Below are 20,254 nucleotides of genomic sequence, written 5' to 3'. Positions count from 1 at the left end.
GGATGCAGACTAAACACCCACACACAGTCAGAATTTTACATTTACCAGTCTGAGATAAACTCTAGTGAAGCTCAGCAAGGGCAGGCAGAGGTAAGCAACTGTCTGCACCACAAATTGTAGCTGAAGCACAGCTAAGATGAAACATTTCCTTGGACCATTATACTGACTCCTAACATCATTACTAAAGGCGAGAAGGACTTCTGTTATTAGTCTGGGTTGGAAGAGAATGTAATGCTAGGGAACTAAGTTGGAATGTAGCTGTCATCAACTGCTAATTGAACTCACAGTGCCGAAAATTCTGGCAGTTATATGTGCTATGTTTGACTGTCTGTTTATATGATTTTGTGATAATAGCAACTGAGCTAAGTTCAGTTTCTCTCCCTCCCCCCCTCTCTCTCCCCCGCCCCCTTTCAGTGGGTGAACCTGATTGTCTTTTCTTTCATCCCAGGATCCATAGCTACCCTGTTTCCCCCGGGAAACCCCCGTATTTTCTTACCGTTTCCCGCAGGTGTCCCGAATAGCAAAATACCCCATATTCCCCCGGATTACGGAGCTCCTGTCGGCAGCCATGTTCTTCTGGTGCTGCGCTGGCATCGGAAGTCGCTTCTACTCACTTTCGGACATGCGTAGAAGTGACCTCTGGCACTGCGGACATTTTGGAAATGGGCACAGTGGCATCGGAAGTCACTTCTACGCATGTCCGGAAGTGCATAGAAGCGACCTCCGGTGCCACGGCGCTCCTGATCCTGGATTTTTCAATCCAGAACTTGGCACCTATGCCAGGATCATGGAAAAAGTAGTATGTTTGTTACTACTGATGGGTGATATTTATAGTCCTACAGAGCAGGGGTAACCAACCTTTTTAGACTTGTAGGCACATCTGGATTTTTAAGTGTGTGTTGAGGGCACTGGGTAAAAATTAGATCCAATAGAATTAATTTGGGGTTTGAAAAGTACATTGAGCTAAAAGAGGAAGTTGGAAATAATGTCACTCTTCCAAGGGGACAGGGAGCGGCCTCAGAGGCTCCATGGTAATGAGATGGTCATCAAGTTTGCCCAAAGGCCACCACATTGGTGACCCTCACTATAGTATAGAGAAACACAATATGGCTTGTTATGTTGAACTATACAATGGAATATAGTTGTGCCAGTGATGTTGTGCTTCTGTACAGTGTCCTGTTCTGTCTTTTCTCAGGACAGAAATTCTGTTTCCCCTCTGTGGTGATGCATGGCCTCCACACACATATGAAACTATGTGCACTTCACCAAAGAGATGAGATGAAAGTTGTCTCTTCAGACTTGACAACATGCAGTAGAAATAAGCAAGACCCTCAAATTTTCACCATACATTGCCACATGAGTGACCCAAGATAGCTAGTTATCATGAGTGTCTCAGAGCAGCAAAGAATGGCACTAAGACAAGAATAAACATTCCTGAGAGAACAACCTTGATATAGCAATTTCACCACCAGGACCATCACCAAAGAATATAAAAGCCTCACATTTCATCAGTGAGAGGAACAATATATTTCAGAAGGAGTAAACTTCATGCTGTCTTTTGGGTTTTAAGAATGAGAACATCCCAGACAAAATGCTACGAAACAGCTGATCAGGTTTTTTGTTTCTGGTTTATTTTTAGGTCTTTTTGATGTGACCATCAAAAAAGGAAACACGTGTGTGTTTAGAAGTCACCCAGTGCCACACTTAGCCCTTGGCTTTGCTCATGGTTCAGTTGCTGGAATGGTATGAAGCTGCTCAGGTTTTTCCCCTGTGTCTATGAATTTCCCAAAATGTAAATTGTATCGCAAATATAAAGGTAAAGGAACCCCTGACCATTAGGTCCAGTCGAGGATGACTCTGGGGTTGCGGTGCTCATATCACTTTACTGGCTGAGGGAGCCGGTGTACAGCTTCCGGGTAATGTGGCCAGCATGACTAAGCTACTTCTGGTAAACCAGAGCAGCACACAGAAATGCCATTTACCTTCCCGCTGGAGCAGTACCTATTTATCTACTTGCACTTTGATGTGCTTTTGAACTGCTATGTTGGCAGGAGTAGGGACCGAGGAACAGGAGGTCACCCCGTTGCAGGGATTTGAACCACCGACCTTCTGATCGGCAAGCCTTAGGCTCTGTGGTTTAACCTATAGCGCCACCCATGTCCCATCACAAATATAGTGTTCACCAAAACCAGACGTATGTGATGAATCTTATGAACCTTGCCTCCCCACCCCCATTTGCAATCAGTTTTTGTTTATAAATACAGTAGCTAAATATTCAAATATAAAGAAGTTTGTTTTCAGGATGAGATTATAGGGAACAAATTGTGCCAGTATATTTCAAGCGACTATTCTCAAACTGTTGAAGCCTTCAGGATTTGTCCCTGCAAATGTGTGATACTATTTTAGAGTGGATAATAAGAAAGAAGTAAGATAGTTGCTTGTTTTCACTATTTAAAATAGCAATGTAGCTTTCTTTTATGCATTCTCACTGAAGCATAGTGGGAAAGCTATATTTGTGACATATTAACAGTTCTTGAGGGCCTTTTGGATTGAAATCATGCAGAGGAAGTGGAAATAAATAAAAGGTTAATACCTTACATTTTGTGGGTGGGTTTGCATTTCTAGGCTCCATGATTTTGGTTCAGTCGTCTCTCTTTGGCATAACCAAAACTACTAATGCTGCTGATAATGAGAATTTACATAAAACCATAGATAGGATAAAATATGGCAAGATCAGGAACTGATTAATAGGCAGTGCAGTCTTCCCAGCCTGGTGGGAGTTCTTGTCCAAAAACAAAGGGAGAGCACCAAGTTGACAAAAGCCAACACAGTTTAAAGAGAGAATCAGATGGCAGTGGGGTGTGGTTCTAAAAAGCCTTGTACCACAAACAAGTCTCCTTTGCCTAGAGTGTTTTATTCCAAAGCTGTGCACTGTGCTGCTATATTTTTATACTATTGCATATTAGTGCCCCTTATAATTTACTTAATATTATGCTTTTAGCATTCTAGCTAAGAGCACCATCCATAAAACCACAGTGATGCCTGTAATGCTGGAGGATTATCCCACAAATCATATTTGCTGGTTTGGCCTTAATAATGTCTGTTTTTTTTCTTCATAAATACAATATAATGGGATTTCACTCTTACGAGAAGTCACAGATAGTTTCTACTGGAGACAATGATAAGGTGGAAATCTTAAATTTGAACTGAACTGCCAAGAGACTTTGGTTCTAGAGTCTGACCTTCTGATTTGAAGCCTTCTGTGTGACTTTTTGCAGCGTTGTTGTTGAAGGTGCTAAGGTACCCTTTAAGAAATAAAGAGAGGTGAAATTCTCTGGATACTTAATATCTCCAGATAACGAGATCTGAAGACTTGAAATCCTGCACTGTCCAGCAGTGTCAGAATGCAAGCCTGAAGGCAACAGAAGGAAAATGTCCCCATAGAAACTAATGTGTTAAGGATTTTATAAATTGTTGAAATAAATAGTGAATAATAAATGAATAACCGTAGGGTGATCTTTCGTGCTTATGGCAATCTGCAGTTGGCCCTGCAGTTTGGGTGCAAAGAAAACCATGACTTTTTATCTGGCTCAGTTCTCAGCCTAATATACTGATTAGTCCCATCTTGCCCTTATTAGAACAATGGTGACGTCCACTGTGAGCTGCAGGTTCACATTCAGCCAAGTCGTTGTGCAATTCTGGAATCTGTCCAGAACCCAGGGCAAATGGTGACTTTCAATCTCCAAGGCACTGTAGCTGATGATGCCACCAGCTACGCAGGACTGACAAAGGAGTTTGTAGTTCATGTTAAGGTAAGATTGGAGGAGAAAGGCAATTGGGTGGTGTGTGTCATAAGCCACTGCCTTAACTGGCTTCAACAGATGAGAGAGGTCTCTCCACCCACTAGGTGGAGCTAAAGACTGCAATTGTCAAAATCACTGTGTGAAGCTAGGGTTCCTTTTTAAATCCCTTTGTTATTCCTTGGGGCCCTGAATAATTCTGCCATACACAACCAAAAGGCATGTGAGGTTGTGTGCAAAAACATATAAAAACCACCAAGTTCGATATGTAGGACTGCTTTACACTTCGTGTGTGGTTCCCTCCCACTTTCTACATGGAAATAATATCTGTGGGGTTTTTTTTTTTTAAAGCTGCCACTTGGAAAGTTGAGCACAAGTTTTATTTTCCTGTGAAAAGATAAACTTGCCACATAGGTTTTTTATTTAATTGGAGCAAAATAAATATATGTGCCACATTTCCCAAGTGCCGCATTTCTCTTAGAGCTGAGAACTAGGAAATACTTAGGGTTGGTTTTAAGCAAGCCACTATCTCTCAGACCCCCCTCTCCCAGCATCTACTAATCCGGCTGAAGTAAGTGGAAGTGCAATCCTACACATGACATCTCCTCAAAAGTAAGTCCCAATGAGTTATTTGACACTCACTTCCAGGTAAGCTGGTATAGGACTGCAGCCTTACTTGCTTGTATCAAATGTGTGGGAGACCTGCCACCATAAAAAAGCGAAAATATTTTGTGATTTGCTGTGGGTAACAAGGATTGGAGAGTCATTGCACTGGGATGAAGGGTGAAGAAGTACAGAGCTGTTTGAAAGGCCATATTATTTACAGCTGGTTCTTTTTTTGGTGATTTCTAGGGAGTGTTCCACAACAGTGCCATAATTTTGCTCACTACTAGCTACTGCCAGTCTCTCTGCCTGAGGCCTGATGGGAGCTGCAGTGGCGCAGGAAATCAATCTGACGACTCCTACTGGAGAGTACATAAAATCAGCTCTGGGGTTTGCATGTTTGAAAGTGTAAAAAAACCAAGAATGTATCTGAGGATCAAGGATGGGCAGTGCAATGGAATGGTAAGGAATTCTTCTTCATGCTTTCTCTGTGGATGTGAACAGAAGAAATGTGCTTTCTTCTTCTTGCCAGAAGAAGAAAGCAATTTTAAGTGTGCTAACATAGAAGAACCTGGCTAAGACTTGACAGTACTATGATTTTTGTTTCCCAGCAATATGGTAAAGATTATATGAGACAGGTGTCATAATATGAAAGAACCACTGGCTATGGCCTGAGTAGGGTGGGATTCTTGGGAGGAACCAGGCAGGGGTGTAGCAAGGTGGGGGCGGACTGCCCCAGGTGTCATCTCAGAGGGGGGTGATATTCAGTGGGTTGCCCGCGCATGACTTCCACCTACCGTGATCTGTCTGGGGAAGGGTGGGAGCTGCGGCATTCCCCCCTTCCACCTTTGTTTTTACAGCCCTGCATTCCCGGTCTGATGGAGGAGGCATGCAGGCATGCAGGGAGGGAGAGGACACGAAGGAGGCAGGCAAGAAAAAAGAAAAAAGCTCAACAACTTAGGCTGGCGGCGGGACGATGAGTGGCATGCAAAAGGGCTCCAGAGTGGGGCTGCTTAAAATAGCGGCCGCTCAAACACTGCTGCTGCTGGCACCAACAAAGGCCAGTCCCATTCCTCCTCTAGGCAGGGCGGGGAGAAGCCAGGAGGAGGGAGGGAGGAGGCACTGCTGCTGCCGTGCGAGGGAGAAGGAAAGAATGTGCATGCTGGCGATCCACGCGACAATTCCCGGACTGTCCACGGGCCAGATCCAGAAGGCAATTGGGCCCGATCTGGCCCGTGGACCTTAGTTTGCCTACCCATGACTTAGGCAAACCCTGGAATCCCCAAAAAAGCTCAACAAAAAGATTTCAATGTGGATGTGTGTGACAAGAATTTTTCCGCACCAGGTACCACCTGAGGTGTGGCAACACGAGAGCAGGCCTTTTCTGTGGTGGCTCCCTGCTTGTGGTATGCTCTCTCCAGGGAGGCTTGCCTGGCACCTTCATTACATATATTTAGGTGCCTTTGGCTAATTAAATATTCTATGGCCTTTTGAACTGTTATTATGTTATGTATTTTTGTGTTTTAATATTGTAAACTGCCCTGTGATCCCGAGATGAAGGGCAGTGTAGAAATGTAATAAATAATAAAAAAAATAGGAAAGATTTAAACTTTTTTTTAGAAAACAAGGCCTGTTTTATCTGTAAGGGGTTAACAACCATGATTATGTAAAATGTTTCAGATAGTCATGCTAATAGTTCCTGTAGATAGAGTGTGCCTACCTTATGAGTCTCTCTCCTCCCCATGGATCAAATTGATTAACTGTGGGTTTCTTGATAATAATAATGTTAAATCTGGTTTTAAAGTCAATGCAAATTGCTTATTAAAGCTGGATGGCTGCCTATAATATGCCTGAAGTATTGTGTCTAATAAGTATCAGTAGATATCTTTAGTAATGTGAATGTCGATGAATATACTGAAATGGCCATTATAATGTTGTGTCAAACAGTACTATTAATAAGATGACTGAGCTCTCAGGCTCTTAATAATGGCTTCTTCAGAATAGAGATAGACCATTAGAAGGATAAATAGTAATATTACTTTAACTATTATCCTGGGAAGCCAGTAGGAGACCTGATATTTTGGAAGCTGTGTCAGATTCTACAGGAAATGTTATGTTTAGAAATCCACTCCATGTTTTAAAGTCGTTCAGTATACCAAATTTGGAGCAGATCTATCTTTGGCTTAAGGTTTTGCTATTTGTAGGTTGAACAGGGTCAAGCAGCCATGAGAGATTCTGATAGGCTGCATTCTTTGTTTTGTTTGTACAGATTTATTTAATTAATCAGATTTCTTCTGTCTTTAACATCTGTTCTGCATCTTTTGACCACTGTATATGAATGCTTTAGCTGAGATTCCTTCATTGCAGGGGGTTGGAATAGATGACCCTTGGGGTCCCTTCCAACTCTATGATTATATGAACTCCCTTGCCTTAATGAGAAATTTACCAGAAAAATAATCTTTGTATTGATGTGTGGACACATTCAGCTGATTTCTTGTTATGCTACTTTCTTACAGGGCACAGGAGATGTGGATTGTCATTTTAAAGTGGAAAAGAATTTAGAAAGTGGGTCTGTAAGCCTAGAATCTGCACGAAACAGAGGGATATATGTAGGTCTCCTCCCTAATGGTCAGACCAAACCAGTTGTTCATACTGGAGAAAGCAACATTTGGTTTTACCCACAAGTTGTCAAATGTATGTCACATTCTAAATGGTTGTTCTCTTACTTTAAAAATATTGTTTGCAGTCTTTTAAGAAAGATAAACATTGATTGAAACAAAGATGAAAACTGTATTTGAGGCACTAATGCAGGGCCTGTTTATGAAGCATTTGCTCTATCACACTGCAATAATCAAACATTAAAACTATTTTAATTAATGCAACTCAGTTTTATTGTATTGATCAGGCAGCCCAGGTGATTTGCAGGAGCAGCCCAGGTAAGAGACTGTGTCATTTCTTGTAAAAGGTAAAGGTAAAGGGACCCCTGACCATTAGGTCCAGTCGTGACCGACTCTGGGGTTGCGCGCTCATCTCGCATTATTGGCCGAGGGAGCCGGCGTATAGCTTCCAGGTCATGTGGCCAGCATGACAAAGCCGCTTCTGGCAAACCAGAGCAGCACATGGAAACGCCGTTTACCTTCCCGCTGTAGCGGTTCCTATTTATCTACTTGCATTTTTGACATGCTTTCGAACTGCTAGGTTGGCAGGAGCTGGGACCAAGCAACGGGAGCTCACCCCGTCACAGGGATTCGAACCGCCGACCTTCTGATCAGCAAGCCCTAGGCTCAGTGGTTTAACCACAGCGCCACCTGGATTTCTTGTATCCCATTGCAATTTCTCAGTATGCAGTCTACAAAATATACCACCCTAGAACCAGGTTCAGTCAAGAATTGCATTCTAGAGGGACACTTTTAGTTGAACATAACTGTGACGGACAGCAGAGCCAGACCAGAGTATGGTGATGAAGTCCTTCAGAATTCCACCAGAGTGCTGGAACCTCTCTCTGATTGGCTACCAAGACAGCTAACCAAACAGGAGGTGTGGAGCAGCACTTTGGGAGGAGCAGTTTCTGAGGGAGTTTTTAGACAGGGCTTCACCTGAGATGGGAGACAGGGATTAGGATAGGGTTTGTCTGAGGGAGTTTGGTTCAGAATTGAGTTTAAAATCTGCTGTGAGGAGAATATCTATAGCTAGAGGAAGGAGCCTCATAGCTTAGATAGTAAGACTGTAGTGAGAGTCTGGGGTGGTGGTGTATACAGACAGGAGTTAACTGGAGGGCTGAGTCTGAGCCAGGGGAGGTAGCAGGTATGTAGATACAGTCTACATGGGTCTCACCTCAGTCAGGAGGGGAGAGATCTTCTAGAAAGAGAAGACTCCCAAACCAGTTAAAAAGAGTGTGGTGATCCCCAGGGTGTTATACTATTTGAAAAATACCTCAGGCGAGCTAAGTTTTCCCTCACACAAGAACCCAAAAAGATAACTGGTGGTAATTTAGAAATAAAATTAATTGGCTACCATACAATAGGTTCACTACAGGTTTAACTGAGGGCAGTCAGAAGTGGTAGATCCGTTAAAGTTACTTTCCACTTAAGCGTCATTAGGAGGCAATGCAGCACTGCCACACTTTCTTAGGTGGACTAAGTAAGCCAGGTTTAATGTGTGTGTGCACACATCTATCTATCTATATACTCATATGGTAGTTTTATCTCACAGTATTACTACCTGGCCAGAGCCCTTAGGGAAAGGATATATATTTTATCATTCTGAAGAAATAATAAATGAATGCATGATCTTGCATCCAGACTTTGCTCCTGCAAAGTGACTTTTGCTGATTTTCTTCTCCCCAATACCACCTCGTGCACAGTACTAGAGGGTTGGGAAGAAGTCGCCCTGGGACTGCAGGGTGTGAGGGAATAGGCAGACATTACCTTCCTCCTTTTGCTGGATCAAAGGCTTTCCACGGATGGAAACAGCCTTTCTATCTGTGGAAGGCGAAGTCTGGATCCATCCTGTGAAATGGTCTCATTTAGGATCACATTTAGGCCAAGCCATTAACCAACCTTCTTGCATTTCTTTTTCCTTTCCTCATCACTGTGGGTAACAGGTATGACCGGGTTGTTGTTTTTTTGCATGCTCTGAGGAGTAACTATTCCTATCATGTTTTTTTGACTTCCTGGGGGTATCGGGTTGGGGGAAATTAATTCAGTTGTTCAATTTGTATTTCTTGTCACAACTTGGCATAATAATAATAATAATAATAATAATAATAATAATAATAATATATTATTTATACCCTGCCCATCTGGCCGGGTTCCCTCAGCCACTCTGGGCGGCAGGTAGATGAATGCTGGAAAGAGCCTATTAGAGACTGGTGTGAGGGATTAAAGTATATGAGAGCAGGTAGAGAAGGTGCCTTGTTGTTCAGAGATGGGAGAGGGTTTGTTAGCTGGCCTGCAGAACCTGTCAGTGGCTGTGTGGCTGGAGTCCTCTCCTTGACTGAAAATACTGAGCTGGACCATGGGAGTCACTCAGTGGTACAGCCAGACCTGGCCCCAGGGGAACTGGAGTAGTTAGACCTCTTCTCCATCATAACCATATTTAATTATTTCAATATCTGTAAGTTTAAATTTTTCAAAGTTGCAGCTTATTTCAAGGAAGATGTGGCCCATTTAAAATCTATAACTCTACATCTGATTCCTCTTTGCTGCTATAGTACGTATAGGAGCAGAGCTTGGTGGACTGTGCACACATTAAATTTTGGCTGAAGAAGGCTTATGGCAGTGTTTTCTTTTTAAAGAGAAGGAAACAGAATTATGTGGTAGTGGAATATACCTCAGGGACAAGCCACATGAAGCATACATAGATGATAACACATAACTTGGATTTCCAAAGCAGTAATAGGAATTTATTACCATCTCATTTTGTGTAGGGAGATATTAAGGAGTGAGCTTCTAGGAGAACACACTCAAATATGTATATCTTCCATGATGCATAAAGATAAAAAATGCATTCATTATATGATATACTGAAAAACTGCATGACCTATTGCCCTCTTGAATTTTTGGGATGTTTCTAGAGAAATAAAATATGGTGACCTTTAATCCTCCTTTTAATTAAATTTCAGTTGGCAGAGAGAAGCCTATGGGAACATCTGCAACGCCTGCTCAGCAGAAAGAAGTGATCAGAGAATCTAAACACCAGCAAGCAGGAACTCAAAATTTAGTGTCCTACAGATGCCCAGATTCTCCTCCCTCAAGTAAGGGATCATGTAAAACAATAGCCCTATAGTGCAGCACTGATGTTGTCTTGTTTCAATTTGGCACCAACCCAATATGCCACTAATTGATGAGACTTGATTTTTCTCACCACTTAAACTCTACAGTGAGTTGCAGATGGTGACCTTATGCTGCCATAGAGCTTATGCCATCTGAAATCCCTCCAAGTTATGGATAGAGATGGCCAAATATTTTTGCTTTCTTTCACTTTCTCATTTTTTCAGTCTTAAGTTCACTTATCCATGTTTCCACATCAGTTTACAATTTAAAAAATATATAAGTTCTCATGAAAATTCATCACAACTTTTGTGCAGGTTTCTCCTACTACACACTTTTTTCAATGCATGTTCCCCTAATATTCACCATTCTGCAAAGCAATTTTCCTTAATACAATGTATTTTTCTTTTTAAAAAACAAATACATGCATTTATATGCACATCAAACCATAGTAGATGCATTTTTGTACACTTAGCTGAAAAACTGCATTGCAAAATCTGGATAAGTGTGAATTTTCATAGACAGTTGTGTTTCAGTTCATGTATTGTTTTGGAAAGTGCAAACTAAATAAGTTTGTCTTCAAATGTTGACTGAACTGAATTTTTCCACCATTCCTAGTTATGAACTCTCTGTCATATGGTGCTAGGCATTTGGAGCTGAGCTACTAGGAGATTGAGCAGAGCTTTGTTTTAGATAATTAATTCAGTCCACAATTCTTTGTTGTGTATTAAACATTCTTTGTACTCTTCTTGCACACAGGAAATTGTTATAGCTGCTTTTTTAAAATCTTGAATCAGGATTTGGTATGCCTCTTGCATACAAAGCACATTCTCTGCCTCTATTGTTGCTATTTTAATAACATGTGTTCATCCAAACTGATTGGGTGAGGAGAGGGGGGAAAATGGGGGGAAATGTTCTCATGATTGAACCCTGAGTAAAGCACAAGGCCTTCTCAAAATCTAAAGTAGCATGGTTGTTCTCTTTGTGTGGATTGTGCTGGCTTCTATGTTATATCTTTAGCCTTTAAGTTAACACAATCCTGATTTGTTACTGTAAAGTTCACTCTAAGTGTCAATACCTTTACTCAACCGACCAATGTTTACAATGTTAGGAGTTACTTTTGAGCTACTCTTCTTGAAATGCAAATGCTTAAGGCAAAAATTAAAAAAAGAGATAAGGCCTGCATACAGGCGGACTGTGTGAACCTGATAAAGTTTAATGTTCTTTCAAACAAAGGAGCATCCATTATATTATAAAGCATCTAGCCCCAAGAAACAAGGCAATGAAAAATTCAGCAAGAACTAGCTCACAATTTCAGCTAGGAAATATAAAGCAACTAGATTGCAAGGTTTCTATGGGAATAAGTTTCTGTTTATTTATTTTGATCTAGATGCATTATAACCAGAGACAAAAGGAAAAAAAGATTTTATGAAGCAGCCTGAGTTACCCATCTATTTAGCCTTTAGAATTTTTTTTTTTGTCATGGTGGATTTGCATCTTGATCCCCTGAAGTGTGACTAATCCAGGGTAACAATCAAATCTGGTTTTCAGAGTAGAACATTTTTAGCCTGTAGGAAACAAATGTCATTGGTTTACATGTCTCCAAAGAACTATTTATAACACAGAACTTGCAGAGCATTATTTGCGTATGGATTTTCTAAGGAAAGTTCATCATCATGGCAAGACCCAGGCATTATCTACAGTTAGGTCACATAACATCACCCATTCCCTCAATACTTCAAATAGCATAATCTTATTTTCCTTCCTCTTTCTCCAGCCTCTTCAGGTTTCTGGCCTAAATGCACACATTCTCAATTGTAATCAGATTCAAGCTAGTATGACTGACTCATCACTAATGGTGTATGCCAGCTTTCACCAACCTAGTGCCCTCCAGGTATTTTTGACTGCAACTCGCATCAGCCCCAATCAGCTGGTGGGAATGTGGTCCAAAACATCTGAGAAGCAGCAGGTTGGCAAAAGCCTTAGAGAATCATAGAATTGTAAAGTTGGAAGGGACCCCAAGGGTCCTCCGCTCTACCCCCTGCAATGCAGACGTCTCAACTAGAGCTTACATGACAAATGGCCATTCAACCAGCTACAAATCCACCTCTCATTGGAAATGGGAGGACCACCTGAAGGAGACTCCACACCACAGTTCTCTTATTCTTAAGTTGAATGGCGGCCCACTCCATTTCCCAGTGGCAGGGATGGCAAGAGCCGGCACCAGAGCACAGCTCTTTTCCATTCATATAAGGCTGAGAAAATCAGAGCCAACAGCCATCTCTAGGCATCCTTCCCATTTCTTGATGAGAGTTTCTCTACAATTGTCATAGGGAAGTCTGGAGTAATCTTAAATGGAAGTTCAGAGGATGTCAGGACAATGCCCAGTTAACTGGGTTCTGTATTTTAATTGAGCTCCATAATTTTAAATGATTGCATTTGTTTAATCAGTTAATGTTGCAGCCCTTTGCTTAATAGTTTTCTCTTCTGCTGCTTCTGTTTTTGTTTTTTAAAAAAACAGATTGGAAGTTCTAATAATAGTGATGAGGTTATTTATGTGTTTCAAACTGAACAATGTATTAATTTTTGTTCCGGAACTCAAAATGTATACTTGAAAGATTGCTGCTTCTTCTTTTTTTAGCAGTCAGTTTTGAGCACAGAACTAGGGCTTCCACACCATAAATGTTAAATGATACTTATACTTTCCCACTTTTTTGTGGAAGTAGGAAAGTGTTTGTTCTAACAGTGATATGCTATCACACATGAGGTGGAATCACACTTTGAGAGCTTCTGCTATCCATTCCCCGCAACCACTTTGCAATAGCACATTTCACAAGATTGCTGTCAGCTTCATTTGCTACTCCTGACACCAACGGATTCTGAATCATAGACTTCACACACACCCTCATTCTTCGAGAAATAAATGATTCAAATAATCCATAATTAGCTCGCACAGGTTTTAAAACAAAGAACTGCTATTTCAGTTTTACTGTCTTTCTCCCATGTTCACTTTTCTGTAACCCATGTTTCAGATTTCAGGTTTCTCAATGCTCATCAGTCAGGTGATTGCACACTTGACTCGAGCTCAACTGCTTCTTATCTCATGCCGTTGGGTACTTTTAGGTGTCCGTTCACTATGTTTACAGCAGGTTCTTTTTAAGCTATGTTCTTATTTTATGAGATCATAAGACTAGGGCCCATCCAGTCCAGCATCCGGTTCTCACAGTGGCCAACCAGATACCTGTGGGAAGCTTGCAATCTGGACATGGGCATAGAATGTCAATTAAATCAGCCAAAGTCCTGGTTAAGAAAGAATGTTTTTTCCAGTGTTTGGTTGCATTCATTCAGATCTTTCCTCCACTTGCATTCAAGCCGTCTCCCAGCTTGTTTCCTCGCCCTAAGCTCTGGAGTATACCAGAGGGCCAAACAGACTCCACAAAGTGGGAGAGGACTCTCAGGAGCCATTGTATCAATAGCCTGAGTCATTTGGGTGTTCCAGAGGTTGGTCAGGGTTTTGTCAGGGGCGGCAGTCCTATCAGCCAGAAAACCCCCAGAGCTGTTTGGAGTCCCACTGGATCCATCAGCCTCTGAGGGTAGACCTTCCTAATAGCCCCCCTCCCTGCCTCTGAGAAGGGGAAAAGGTCTGACAGTGATCTGACCATGACAAGGGACTGGTGTCAATGTCCCCCACCTTCAAAGCACCCTCTTCCTGCCCATTCAAGAAAACAAGGCCCAGAATGCGGCCAGACATGTGTGTGGGGCCAGTGACAGCCCCATGGTTGTCATGGTGGTCATGAAGTACTGAGCCACCTCAGAGAAAGCTGCCTCAGCATGGATGTTGAAGTCTCCTAGAACCAACAGTCTGGGAGTCCTCGACACCATCTCCGAGACCAGCGCTGTTATCTCAGGGAGAGACTTCAGCATTATAGTTGCCCATGGCAACTATCACTATGTCGGGCACCACTGTTCATTTTTGGGAGATTGAGTTATTTGCTCCACACTGCAGACCCTTGAAGAAAGGGGTGGGGATGTTGGGGAAAAAAATCAGTGTCTAATTGGCAACCTGCTGCACATAAACATTTAATCACATGTGGAAGTTGCAACATGGAGTACTTCACTACAGACTCAAAAAGGTGCCTGCACTGTCTTGCAAGGACTGCACTTGCTGTCCTTTCCCAGGTTTTAAACATTAGTTACGTCAGTTATCCAGAGCACTGTGATTTGCACATACCTCATATTGTGGTTGTTTTCAGTTCTCTGTCATTTGCTACCCATGTGTTTTGGGAAAAGGCCTTCAGACTCATGTTTATCCTGAACTACTATTGACATTCTGTCCTTCACAGAGGATATGAGAAATATCCAAGATGGCGAGTCTCCTTTTCCTTCAGCTGATAAATGGAAAGTGTCAGTGCTGACAGGAAATGCAGGAACCCGAGCAAATGTCACTCTCTGGATATATGGAGACAAAGGGGTTGCTGGACCAATAGCTCTTGGCAAGGACAACAGAGAACAGCTGTTTCTACCCAGGATGGAAGATGTATTCCAGGTAGCTAATATTATTTTGCAACATATTTCCTACCCACACAAGATCATTCTTTCCAGTGGTAGGGAGAAGAACTTCCTCCTATATTTACTGCCTCAAATAAATTTATCTAATGTCTTTGGATCCATCATTAAATCAGCTGAATGTATATAGGAAATGGCAGCTGGAATTCTCTTTCCTGCCATATCTCTGAGAGCAGGGGAAACTGCAGAAGCAAATTGTTTTCTTTAAGACAATTAGTTATAGGCAATTGGTTGAAAACTTGTCTTTAAAACAATATGCCTTTGTCGAAATCATAGGTAATGAAAGGAAAGTAAACATCTTGTCTAAGGAAAGGCATATATTGCTTCTGCAACATTTTTTGGTACTGAAATGTCATCTTGTGAACAGTGATGTAAAAGAGGTAATTCATAGCTGGGTCTGTGAAGAGTGATAAAAGGGTTGCTTTTCAGAAAGAAATAAGGAGAGAGAGAAAAGGGCTTCATTATAAGAAGTTACAAGGTAATTGTAGGCAGATTACGCCAGCTTGAAATTTTAGGACCCACTTTACTAAAATATTTCAGTAACTGGAACTGGACCATACTGCTTTCATGTTAGAACTGTCTTAGAACTATTGGAACTGCCCTTGGAAGGACAGGATAAACAAAACCCTTTCTAATCATAGCAGGAGTGACTCTTTCTGAGGGTTAGAAAGAATTTTTTCATGTAGCTCATAGGGTGTAGTGAGCTACTCAAAATCTCTTTCTGTGCCTTTGCCAAGGCTGTACTGACAGAGAAAGGATGCTGATGTTTCACTTAGGTCTTAGGCTTTCTATTGGTGGGTTTCAACACCTATCAAATCTGGAAGACCCAGTCCTTTCTAGCTGTGAATGCTAGGACCACATTGCATGTTATGCCTGCCACAGGATTATAAACTCTGGTGAGCGCTCCCCTCCCCACCCTTAATATTTGGGGACATTTTACCCATTGTGACTTGCCATGCTCAGGGACACAGAAACTAACAAGGTGATGTTGCAACATCACAGGGTGTAGTGTTCCTCAGATTACACATGATGGTTGAAAATTCTGTTTTCAATGGCATGCCTGTGGGGCAAGTAATGTAGGGGAGAGTGTAGGGATTTGGCTTTTTCTGATTTGGCCTCATCTGTCTCTGGCTGTGGTAGTTTGGCTCTCTTCTCCTCTCCTCACTCCCAGGGACCTTAATAAACAACCTGCTTGAACATCCAGAGAGGTAAAGATTGTGGTGATTTGAACTTCGTTTTTGTGGCTTGGCTGCCAGGCATAAAGGTTAGACTTGCTGCCCAAATTGTTTAAACTGTTCTGGAATGTGGATTGACTGCTGCTGTTGTGTCACCTTCAAATGTTGATCTGAAAAATCTGATAGTGATCCTGAAATCCAACAGGCTATTGACAGTGCCACTTACTACATCTGCCCACGTGAAGAAACATTATGTAGCTTCTTGACATCAGCAAGCCAAATCAATTGTAGTCTCATGAGCCACAGAGCAAATTATATTTTCTCTCTCACTCAAAACATGAATAATTATTTTTTGCAGCCTTTAAAATTCAAACCCAGGAAACAGTGTAATCAGAAGGAAAACATAAATGTGTTTTTTAAAAAGAAAGAAAGATTAATAATACAAAGCAGAGAATAGCGAAATTAACTTAAGCATAGTAAGAGCATGCTAGAATTCATACTGACAACCAGATTTGTCATAGATATATCTGCTACTCGAAATTAGAAAAATAGATCTACAAAATGAATTTTCTGCAGCAGGATTTACATGAAGCAAATAAAGATACAGTCATCCCTTGGAAGTTGGCATGAAGAAGGGATGGCTAAAAGCCTTCACTACATTTGTTGCAAATGAACCCAATGCTGTTAAATAATAGCAAGTCAACAGCCCAGCTATTCTATTCCATAGACTGAAAAGATTTACAAACTTCACCTAAACTTGTATTGGAGGGTCTTTTAAAATCTGATTGTGTAGAATAGGTGGGATGTTTATAGCTTTTCTTGTTACATACTATTTATGTGCTTTGTGTAGCATAAATAGCCACAGTGAAAGTTCTGGAGATTTTTGCTTTTGAAACCTGTGTTTAAAGATGTCTGGGATTTCCTCTCCCTCAACTAGTGAATTATTCATAACCAATATAGGTAATAGCATGTCTGCAGCACTACCTTTCTCAGAATACATGGATTCCCTGAGATACGAGTATATTGACCTGCCACAAATCAGATACTACCTAGTATTGTTGTGTTCTGAGGATATTGATCTTACTGGGGAGGGGAGTGTCTGTGTGTCAGTACCCTGGGCATTCAAGCTCTTCGTGCTGACCTGATTTTGCTTTATGCCTGATATAACCAATGCCTCTATAAAAGATTGCCATTAAAGAGACAAAGACGGTCTGATAGGGAATGTGACCAGGATTTGACTGGCTCTTCAATTACACCATTATCTAGTACCTGTGATTCCTATGAATATTGCAAGCCACAGAAACCACATTTATTTTTAATTATAGATTTTGCTGTTCTCCACTTTCTTTATTCTGATTTGCTATCATCCATGTCAAGCTAAAGTGATTAGAAATTTGAAGTAGGATTTGAAAGTTATTGGCATTATCACCATAATAGATAAGAATGGGGGTAGGGGAGTTATTTGCAGCAGCTGCTCCCCCAACAAACTCTTTAGTTGACATCCTAGATCTTCTTACTTGCTAAATAGCTGTCAGGCTGCAAACACATTTTTTTGTCTCAGTAACTAAGAAGCAGGCACAGGGTATGATTCTTAGTTCCTTAATGTTGCAAGCAATTAGACGTGGTTGTATTGCATCATGGGAAGGATGGAGTTAGCTGTGACCTAGATAGGAACTGCAATTGAGTGGGAGAAATTAGGAAGGCTTAAGACCCAAGGGAAGCAGTCATACAAGGCAGACCTGGAAAGGAAGGGTCTGAGAAACAATAGACAATGTAACAGAGAGAGTGAGAGATGAATCTCTGGGAAAGAAGAATAACCATGGATGAACGAACTGTCTCTCTGGCTTTTCGTAGGGAGCATTGGATGCCAATAAGTGTGTACCCTGCATAATGGCAGAATTTACCCTGCAAGTAAACAGCACAAATAATCTAGCAAGAACTGCTGTTCTGCAATATCAAATTATTTCAATAGGTCTTGAACAAAAGGAGCCCAATTAAAGTTCCAGGAGGTTTGCAGCAGTAGGGCTTGCTTGGACACAGAACTCTGGAGGTGGTATCCATACTCAGAATGGATCCATTGAAATCAGTGTGCTTAGATTAGTTCATGGCCAATGTGAATCTCAGCTTTGAAATTACATGAGCAAGCCTTATGATGCCATGCTCCTTCCACCCCTCTCCTTTAGGTACTCCCTTTTGATCAGTTATTTCCACTTGTGCAGAAATGGAAACAGGTGTGCATGATCTTGGTTTGATTACATAATTTAAACTAGGGCTGTGCAAAGCACCCCCAATCTTATTCGGGGTCTTATCCAGCACTTTGGAGTGGGCTCCAAACCAGTTTGGGGCCTTGCACAGTAATGTAGTCATAGGTGGGGAGAAGATGTGCATCTCAGCATGAGACTCTTATTCTCAGCTTGAGCCCCACATTGGGCAAAATATTCCTGCATTGCAGGGGGTTGGGCATGATGGCATTCATGGTCCCTTCCACTGTCTACAATTCTATGATTCTATCTCCTTTCCCCCTCTCCTGACCATGTGCTTAATCAGAGTTCTAAACTCTAACTAAACATGTAAGCAGGAAGGAGACGTGGGATTACATCTCCCCCAAACACAAGTCCTTGTTTAGTTGGTTGAGAGGAGGAAAGAAGAAGATGGACACAGGCTCCTTGTGAAATTCCTTACCAGCAGACACCACCCCCTTTGACAGGTGGATCTGATCCTATCTGCAGTGAACCAGGGTTGCCGCAATCTAATCCAATTGATTCCTGGATCCATCTGAATCAACTTGGTTTGGTTTAGAATCAGACTCAGCCACATCTGGTGCACAACCCTAGTTTAAACCATAGTTTGCTAGTTCAAGTGTGATACTAAACTGTGGTTTCTGTGAAAGTGGAAGTAACTGAGTAAAACTAGAATTTGAGAGGGAAGGGAGAAGGCTGCATGTGCAAGGCCCATTCATGTGATACCAACATATGTGAGCCAGCACATTGTCTTGGTAGGTTACCATTCTATACAATGGAGAAAAGTATTGTAATAAATGAGCAGAAAGGATGAGTGGACGGTGTTACTGACTGGTTTTTAAAATGGGAACTAAGAGGAAAGCTACTCTAATAAGTTATTTGAGGTAGAAAGTGATGGTTGAGCAGAAAAACAAAGAAAACATATCAGGGGGACCTGCCACCAGTTTTTATTCAGAAGAGCAATCATTTGATAAATAATTTGACAGAAGATCTGTTTTTTAACTGTTGAAAACCTCTTCTTGTAGTGCAGTGCATACATGAAGTGGTTTATTTTTGGGTTTAATAATGGTAGTAGTTTAGCTTCAAAAACACCTGAGATAAATGGAATAGAGCTGGACTGGAAAAAGTGTCCTTTGTACTCAAACTGCAGAAAGCTTTTCAATTCACATGCAGTGAATTGAGACTCCCCCCCCCCCAACAATGTACTGCTTGTCTACAGAAACAACAAATGGGAATTTTAATGACTAATCCCAGGTGTAACAAAACTTATCATCTTCATCTAATCTTAGTCAATTATCTGTGTTTAATTACCAGCAATTAATATTGTTCAGATTCATCACAACCAGTTAATCTGATGTATCAGTAGACAATCGTATCAGTCAGTTAAGAAACAGTTATATCATTATTAAACATGAATGCATCTCACCAAGTTATATCACTGTGGTCTAAATCACTACTTCTCTGTTTCTTCTGCCTTTTGATATTCAGAATTCAAACACCCAATCTTTCCTCTGATCTCTCTGTCTTGTTCAGCTCACAAGGCCAAGGCAGGTAATATATCAAAGAGACAAAAACAGTCTCCATCCTGACTCCTTCAAACAGCTTCTTCCTTGAAAAGCCAGAAGTGCAGGTGGCAGCATCACACTTTGGCACATGCCCAGCAGCCCGTGCCAGGTGTCATGTCCTGTCAGAATGCCACAAGGAGCTGGAAATCAGGCTAGTGAAGAACTTGGGCTGGAAGTACACACCTCTCTCACCCGAGGAGCTAGGATTCATTACACTGAGTACCTGTTGAAACGACAAAACCAGCAGGCATTCTCAATCCCCAAAATCCATGCTTCTCACCCCACAGAAAATTAGGCTAAAATAATTGTTTCATTTTGTTTTGATGAGAGTTGTTTGCTGCTTTGGGGAGGGGGGCTTGAAAGGGGCCTTAGGTTTCTCCCTCTCTCTCTCTTTTGCAACACACCTCTTAATGTCAAATTTGCAACAAGGTTTGATGTTTATCAGTCAGTCTCTCCGACTTTGTCACATTCTTAGGGGTGGAGGACCCCATATTGAGACACTAAGACATTGAACACTGGCTTCCCATATTTTAA

At 41.5% G+C, this 20,254-nt stretch overlaps 1 protein-coding gene across 6 annotated transcripts in view; it reads left to right on the top strand.

Moving 5' to 3' along the window:
* The window catches only part of RP1 (RP1 axonemal microtubule associated), a 194,812-nt gene that overhangs the window by 53,462 nt on the left and 121,096 nt on the right, over positions 1 to 20,254 (top strand). For all 6 annotated transcript variants that reach the window (XM_060277834.1, XM_035125532.2, XM_060277835.1 and 3 more), the window contains 6 exons: positions 1,640 to 1,743; positions 3,639 to 3,812; positions 4,653 to 4,865; positions 6,920 to 7,097; positions 10,027 to 10,158; positions 14,518 to 14,720. In XM_060277834.1, the coding sequence (XP_060133817.1) occupies positions 1,640 to 1,743; positions 3,639 to 3,812; positions 4,653 to 4,865; positions 6,920 to 7,097; positions 10,027 to 10,158; positions 14,518 to 14,720 (1,004 nt within the window). The remainder of the gene's footprint in view (positions 1 to 1,639; positions 1,744 to 3,638; positions 3,813 to 4,652; positions 4,866 to 6,919; positions 7,098 to 10,026; positions 10,159 to 14,517; positions 14,721 to 20,254) is intronic.

Source organism: Zootoca vivipara, chromosome 8 (genome assembly GCF_963506605.1).
Source record: "Zootoca vivipara chromosome 8, rZooViv1.1, whole genome shotgun sequence".
Classification (NCBI taxonomy): domain Eukaryota; kingdom Metazoa; phylum Chordata; class Lepidosauria; order Squamata; family Lacertidae; genus Zootoca; species Zootoca vivipara.
This window is presented reverse-complemented; position numbering and strand designations above follow the sequence as displayed.